At 39.5% G+C, this 7,243-nt stretch overlaps 2 protein-coding genes across 9 annotated transcripts in view; both read left to right on the top strand.

The window, feature by feature from the left end:
- gdap1 (ganglioside induced differentiation associated protein 1) overlaps positions 1–3,558 on the top strand; it is a 4,084-nt gene extending 526 nt beyond the window's left edge. Inside the window, exons 2-6 of the mRNA XM_070853231.1 lie at positions 315–507; positions 1,034–1,207; positions 1,811–1,905; positions 2,777–2,891; positions 3,099–3,558. Of these exons, the coding sequence (XP_070709332.1) occupies positions 315–507; positions 1,034–1,207; positions 1,811–1,905; positions 2,777–2,891; positions 3,099–3,451 (930 nt within the window). The 3' untranslated portion in view covers positions 3,452–3,558. The remainder of the gene's footprint in view (positions 1–314; positions 508–1,033; positions 1,208–1,810; positions 1,906–2,776; positions 2,892–3,098) is intronic.
- A 1,047-nt stretch (positions 3,559–4,605) lies between these two features.
- Positions 4,606–6,986, top strand: LOC139221255 (complement C1q-like protein 2). 8 transcript variants are annotated; one of them, XM_070853178.1, is made up of 8 exons: positions 4,606–4,884; positions 4,997–5,038; positions 5,205–5,267; positions 5,684–5,746; positions 5,920–5,961; positions 6,048–6,110; positions 6,331–6,459; positions 6,644–6,986. In XM_070853178.1, the coding sequence occupies exons 1-8, from the start codon at positions 4,650–4,652 to the stop codon at positions 6,931–6,933; spliced, it is 927 nt and encodes a 308-aa protein (XP_070709279.1). In that variant the 5' UTR covers positions 4,606–4,649; the 3' UTR covers positions 6,934–6,986. The 8 variants fall into 8 exon arrangements, with proteins under 8 accessions (XP_070709279.1, XP_070709281.1, XP_070709282.1 ...); XM_070853180.1 differs by lacking the exon at positions 5,205–5,267; XM_070853181.1 differs by lacking the exon at positions 5,684–5,746.
- The last annotated feature ends 257 nt before the right edge of the window (positions 6,987–7,243 follow it).

Genomic DNA, 7,243 nt, shown 5'->3' with positions numbered 1-7,243 from the left:
TGAGCATGTACTGTTTGATTATACTAATTATACATTTACTAGAAATCCTGTAAAATGCTACATGTGTGTACTTTGTTTTATAGATATTTTTGAACGTAGCCCAGAATAGCCCTTTATTTTCTTTGGTCATAATATGTGTTAAAGACTAACTGGGATTGGGTCGGACTGGTGGGGGTTGGGGGCTCTTGCCACAAAAATGTGAGCAAAAAGTGCAGAAATGCATAAACTATGATACCAGATGTCTTTGCTCTAGAGAGAAAAGGGTTTTTCATTGAGTTATACAATGATTCACAGTCCCGGTTGTTGTTTTGCAGGTGCGTCTGGCCATAGCAGAGAAGGGACTGCACTGTGAGGAGTATGACGTGAGCCTACCGCTAAGTGAGCACAACGAGCCCTGGTTCATGCATCTCAATCCCACTGGTGAGGTGCCGGTCCTAGTCCACAATGACAACGTCATCTGTGACCCAACACAGATCATGGACTACCTGGAGCAGAATTTTAATGATGGTGAGACTAAATAAACACTGTTTGGCAGCTCCAAACTCTCACTAGCTGATAGATACAAGGTGGGCTCCATTCAACCCAGTTTCTTACTTGTTTTCGTACATTGTTTACCTCTGTCAGCGTTTTTTAGTTTGAAATTAAATGTACATGTTTTGTTTTCGTTTGTTGTACATTTTGTATTGTCTATCTGTTTATTTTTTTAATCAATCATTTAATCTTTTTTTTTTTTTCAATTTTCCATTTCTCTTGGTTTGCACTGATCCATGATAGCTTTGTTCTAAGCGTTTGGTCCAGTCGCCTTAAAAGGAGAGAAAATCTGGTAAGCATGGGACTATTTAAGCTAATGAAAAATGATGTGTTTAAATACCTACTGTTAAACTTTAAAAAAGTCCTTGTGTTTTCTATCCTTGGCAAGCTAACAGACTATAAACACTTGTTCATTGGCTGTGGCAGAAATCACCTTGATTTGATTTGATTTGGAGAGAGAGAAAAGTTTTTCCTTCCTTTTTAATGATTTGTTTTTCTGCAGAAGGTACTCCCAAGCTGATCCCTAAAGAGGGCAGTACATACTATCACCGAGTGCAGCACTACAGGGAGCTGCTGGACTCCCTGCAGATGGACGCCTACACCCATGGCTGCATCCTCCACCCTGAGATCACAGTGGACTCCCACATACCTGCATATGCTGCCACATGTATACGGAGTAAGACACACTGTGACGGACCTGAGTAATTCATACAGAAGCACACACATAACAATCTCTGCTTTGCCAAATTCACTTAGCCCCCTTGTTACCAGTAGAACAGCAGGATATTTTCCAGGCATGGATTCAACAAAGTCTGCCAACACTTTAATTTCATTTAAATATATTAAATTGTAAATTAATTCTATTAATTTCAATACTATTAATAGCAGATGTACAGGCAGACACCTGGCAAGACAGATGCTTTGAATCCCTATAAACTATGATTTCTAAGTCAAAATGAAATAAAAATCTCACTCTAATCAAAGATAGTATCATGAAAGCAGGGCAGATTTCATACTGCTCAGTCTACTCAAATTTAAATGTTCTGTCAAGCAGAGCACCTTTTATTCTCGTCTCACTGCTTTATGTTTGCTCTTTATGGGAAACTACTTATGAGGGAGGTGTTGCTTGGAAGGAAATGTGCACCTGCTTAAGTGGATACATCACAGATGCACACGATCGAATTTTCTCCATGAAATTATGAATTTCATAAAGTTTTGCTAATATGAATCACTGTATGATTCGTTGTCTCTAACATGATGCTGTGTTTTTGTGTGACAGCACAGATCGGAAATACAGAAACTGAGCTGAAGAAACTGGCAGAGCAGAACCCAGAGCTGAAAGATGCTTATGTAGCAAAACAAAGGCGCCTGAAAGTAAGTTGATGAAGGTAGCGGTGGGCCAAATAAGGTGCTTTTTGTGATTTACACAGGAGGTTTCACCATCCAAGAGCCGTGTTGTCCTACAAATGCAAACGCAGCAATTAACGCTTATCTTATTACTTCCTAAATTTAGTGAGGCTTCATTTTTTGGAGCCTGTTCTGTCATAATGCTGTCTTTTTATTGCTGCACAGACAGCAATACCTGCACTGTGGTTAGTTAATCTGTGGGCTCTTGTCACTCTGCAGAAACACAGCTAACTAGACAGCTAGCTAGCAAGAGATCAAATATTAGCTAACTAGCTAGCTAACTATGGTAGCTAGCCTTAGCAAAAAGTTAAAACGACATGTACTTACTGTTTGTACCCCAGATATGACTTTAACTGTAATGGAAACTTGAACTGACATCATGCCAGTTCCGTTTGTTTGGCATACTTAAATAAAACAGTAGCCTAATCTAGTCAGGACGGAAAACAAAAATCAAGCGAAACACCTGCTAATGCTAACCAGCTAGCAAGCTAAGCAAAGTAGCATTAACCGTCAGCTTTTGACTCAAGTGGAAATCATGTGATTCACAAAGCTACATTTGAATCACTTTTAAATAAATTGTAAAATAATTTTATTATTGTCAATACTATTAATAGTAGATTTACAGGAAAGATAGCTACATTTATTTTTTATTTTATTTTATATTTATTTTCCATAAACTTGAAAACATTTAGTTTGTAGGTGAGAGTGCAGTATGTGTTTTTGTGTTAGTTTCATGGCAATAATTTTTTTTTTTTGGCAAAATAATCAGCCTAAAAGAGTATACTGAGAAATGTAAGTAGTTTGGTACCCAGTCTTTTAAATGTCACCGTTTCTGCAGTCCAAGTTGTATGACCATGACAACATGAAATACCTGAAGAAGCTTTTGGATGAGTTGGAGAGTGTGATGGACCAGGTGGAGACGGAGCTACAGAGGAGGGTGGAAGAAACACCAGGTACACAAATGCAATCTTTCAACAACTGCTTTACCATTAGCAGACACACAATAAAAGCCACATTCCATTTTTATGAATGCAGTAATGTGTACCAGAGGTGACTCTTGCAACACAGTCAAATTTTGATGGCAGTAACCTCATAAAAGTCATGTTATCTGTTGTTCTTACATGTCTCCTCTATTTCCTTTTATCCTCTTCCACTTGTAGAAGAAGGCAGTCAGTCTTGGCTGTGTGGCGAGTTCTTCAGCATGGCCGATGTCTCTCTGGCAGTCACCTTACACCGCCTCAAGTTTCTCGGCCTCTCCCGTCGCTACTGGGGCAACGGCAACCGCGTGAACCTGGAAACGTACTATGAGCGCGTGGTGGAGCGTCCGGCCTTCAGGAGAGTGCTGGGCCATGTCAACAACATCCTGATCTCGGCTGTCCTCCCTGTGGCGTTTCGCGTGGCCAGGAAGAACGCCCCAGTTCTCCTGGGCACCACTCTGTTGATAGGCGTTCTGGGAGGAGCTACATACCTTGCTTTTCTTTACATGAAGAAGAGGCTGACTTTCTCCAGCTGAGGGGGACAACAAGAGTTTGAGTTGCTTCGGGACTGAATTGGTGACTGGGAGTTACATGAACACTGAAAAAAATAGAGAAATGTCGCCTACATTATAATTTCAGTTGTGTCAAGTTAAAGTAAATAGAGCAATTTAATCAATCAGCAGGCTTTAGTAATATTTGACTGAAACAAACCATAATTTTGTCTTGTTTTCTGTGCTGCAGGTTGCACAAAATGCACTTTTAGTCATCCTCAATATGTGACTGCTGCATTACACGCCAAAGGACTGACTTGCCATACCATTTGTTATAAAACACACATGCAACAGCTTAACAAATTAAGAGTCGGCATTCAAACAACATTGTATTACAGGATAGCAGGTATGAGTTAAATAAGTTAAATGTCAAAAGATGAAAAAAATTTCCAGACTCGCAATTTGTTTTTATGATCCATATGATGGCTCATGAATGCACCATTCCTCTCTCACACTTGACTGTATGCCATGAAATCGTGGCATAACTTGGACAAAAAGATACAAAGTACAAGTAGACTTTCTAATGTATGGAAAGTAATGGAACGCAATGGCTAAAGTTGGCAGTGTTACAATGAAGCATACTTGATTTATAGTAAATGTGCTAAAATGCCAGTATGGTCAGACATCTTTACATGTACTTAAATCATTATAAAGAGACTAACGCAGTCTTTGTTATTTATTATTTCATTGTTGTATATATTTGCATGTTAGAAATAAAATAAAACAAAACACTAGAAGCCTGCAGCCTGATTTCTATGACCAAATCTGCCAGCATATAACAAACCGATCTGTCCAGCAGTTTGTGCAATCTATGTTAATACTTGTGTCTGTATTTGACAAAGGCTCTGTAGGAACACTGTATTCACGCCTCCTTCCCTTCGCCTCACTCATAGACCGTCTATGCTGAAGTCCCACTTATCAACAGTTTAGCCATTAATGGTGTTACTTTGAAAGCATATATTGCTAATCATTTTGAAAGGATATGATTCTAACTAGTTGCTGTTTGTTTTACAATCAGCTCCGTGTTCAAGGATGTTTAGAGCTATTTTTAAACGTGTTATCCAAGACATCTGTTTAATTCTCATACGGCTTCTCAGTGACCTGTTTTATGTGGATATAGAGACGAGAACTGAGTCAGACGTGTCAGACTGCATCCTGCCGTCTAAACTGGTGATATTTCACAATGAGGACTGCTGCGGCCCTTCTGGCGTCGCTGCTCTGTCTGACCTGGACGTGGGCTCAGGGTGAGAGCGGAGAGGTGATAGGGAACGCTAACATCCAGGAAGATGGAGGGAAGAGGAACATCAGCCCTGATATCTGGGCTGAGCTGAAGGAGCTCAGAGACATGGCCATCGAACAGAAGGTGGAGCTGAGGAACAGCAAGAGCAAGATAGAGAAGCTGGAGCAAGAAAACACAGGTGACACACGGGTCATATAATACACAGGTTAACAGTCACATAGTGCTGCACAGATTCATGTTCATTAATGTTATTATTCACATTAAGGAGTAATTAATTATTTTAAACCCAGCCGTGCAGGCCAGACTGTCAGGCAGTGAAAGCAAGAATGCAGGTAAATATTTAAATTATTTTACTTCAACATATAGATAGCTCCAGAGTAACATGAAAGTTTGACTAAGTAATTAGGTGTGCATCTATCGAGATTAAGATCTTAGATTCCTATTAAATATTTTAACATAAACCTACTTTACAACAAAAAATGTTGAATGTTTTGACAGTTTTGGAGGCTAGAATGAGCTCCAGTGAGATCGAGGTGGAGGAGCTCAAGAGAGAGAATGCAGGTAAGTTAAATAAACCATTATTAAAAGTCTAAATGTCACATCATGTTGGCAGTGAGGATGGAACTGGTAAACTAATGAGTGTTTTTAATGCAGCAGGATGCAGAGTGATATTAATAATCATGGCAACTGTTATTGTGTCAATAAGGAAAAACAAATCAAAGAAAAGGGAGAGCTAAAGAAGCTGTAGCAAGAAAATACATGTGACAGACGTCATAAAACACACTCATTAATGTCAGTGCTGCACAGACTCGTCTAATGTTTTTATACTTTATTTAAAAGATCTTCTAAGAGTATTTTATTGCTTCAATTACGACTAAGGCTGCATAAATGTTGACTATACAGTCTAGAGTGACGGTGAAAGTGAAAATGCAGAGACTTAAAGCCTATTTTAATAGTAACCTTAAACATCTTCACAGTATTGAAGGCCAGCATGAGCTCCAGTGAGAATGTGGTGAAGGAGCTCCAGAGAGAAAACACAGGTAAGATACAAAAACACAGTAAAAAGTAAAACTGTGTAAAACACTTTCAGATATGATGAGCAAAAGTGATGGAAGAGGAGTCAAAGAATTTAGCAGGAACATTAACATTTGAATGAGGTTTTTCTCGGTTGTTGATCAACTAAACTACCTATTAATGTTTCCTTTCACTGCAGATCTTCTGGCCAGAGTAGCAGCAAGCGAAAATAAGAACACTGGTAGGATTACAAAGAAATCAATGAAAAATGTGAAAACTGACAAACACAATTCTATTTAAGATAAAAAATGTTAAATGTTTTGACAGTTTTGGAGACCAGAATGAGCTCCAGTGAGATCGAGGTGGAGGAGCTCAAGAGAGAGAATGCAGGTAAGTTAAATAAACCATTATTAAAAGTCTAAATGTCACATCATGTTGGCAGTGAGGATGGAACTGGTAAACTAAGAAGTGTTTCTAATGCAACAGGATGCAGAGTGACTTTAATATTTATGACAACTGTTATCATGTATATCAAGGATATACAGTCCATTTGTTCATAGACTACAGTGCAGTGAAGTTCTCTCTATGTGCTTCTTCCACATTCACACAGATCGCCCAAAGGTGGCGTTCTCAGCCAGTCTTACTGATGCAGGACATGTTGGACCCTTCAACACTGACATCACACTGAAGTTCAGTAAAGTCTTCACCAACATCGGCCAGGCCTACAGCCCAACTACAGGTACTCAGCTCTTACACCCACACACACAAATGAGCATAAAACTTCTTGACAGAGGACTGGATGTGATATTAAGCTTTTCTTAGTGAAACTAATCAAATATCCCTCTATTTTGCTAGAATGGCACTCATTCAACAGTGAGAAAAAGACAGTTTTGACCCCTCTCTGATTTTCTCCTCTGATGCAGGTATCTTCACAGCCCCCGTCAGAGGAGTCTACTACTTCAGATTCACCTTGAGAGACAACCGTGCATCATCTTGGATTGGTGCTAAACTCTATCACAATGACGAGAGGTTGATGTTGAATGATGATTACTCTACCCCCACCAGCTATGCCTATGCCATTGTGGCTAATGCATTGGCTCTTCAACTAGAAAAGGGTGACGTGGTCCGCATAGACCTTGGCGCAAGCCATGGTGTTTTTGATGATTCCAATGATCATACCACTTTTAGCGGATTTCTTCTCTTTCCTCTGTGAAGTCAGCTGTAAAATACCAACAGACAATGCATTAAGTCACACTATTAAAAATATCAATCTGTTGTATGTGTGCATTTTTGTCTGGTTGTATAAACAAGACACCGTAATAAGACAAGAAAGTTCTCTACCGACAATACCAAGCAAACTTTACATAACAACCTGAGGAGCAGGTCCAGGTCGGTTGCGTCATGGCTGTTCTGGATCTGCTGCTGCACCACAGTCAGTTGGAGACAAATGAGGCAAAACAGCACACACCAACAAGAGGTGGTGCATTTATGTGAATCTTCACTATGTACTATGGTTCTCTGTG

The sequence above is a fragment of the Pempheris klunzingeri genome, chromosome 21, assembly GCF_042242105.1.
Source record: "Pempheris klunzingeri isolate RE-2024b chromosome 21, fPemKlu1.hap1, whole genome shotgun sequence".
Lineage (NCBI taxonomy): Eukaryota > Metazoa > Chordata > Actinopteri > Acropomatiformes > Pempheridae > Pempheris > Pempheris klunzingeri.
Note: the sequence above shows the minus strand (reverse complement) of the source record. Positions and strands in the feature narration are given on the sequence as shown.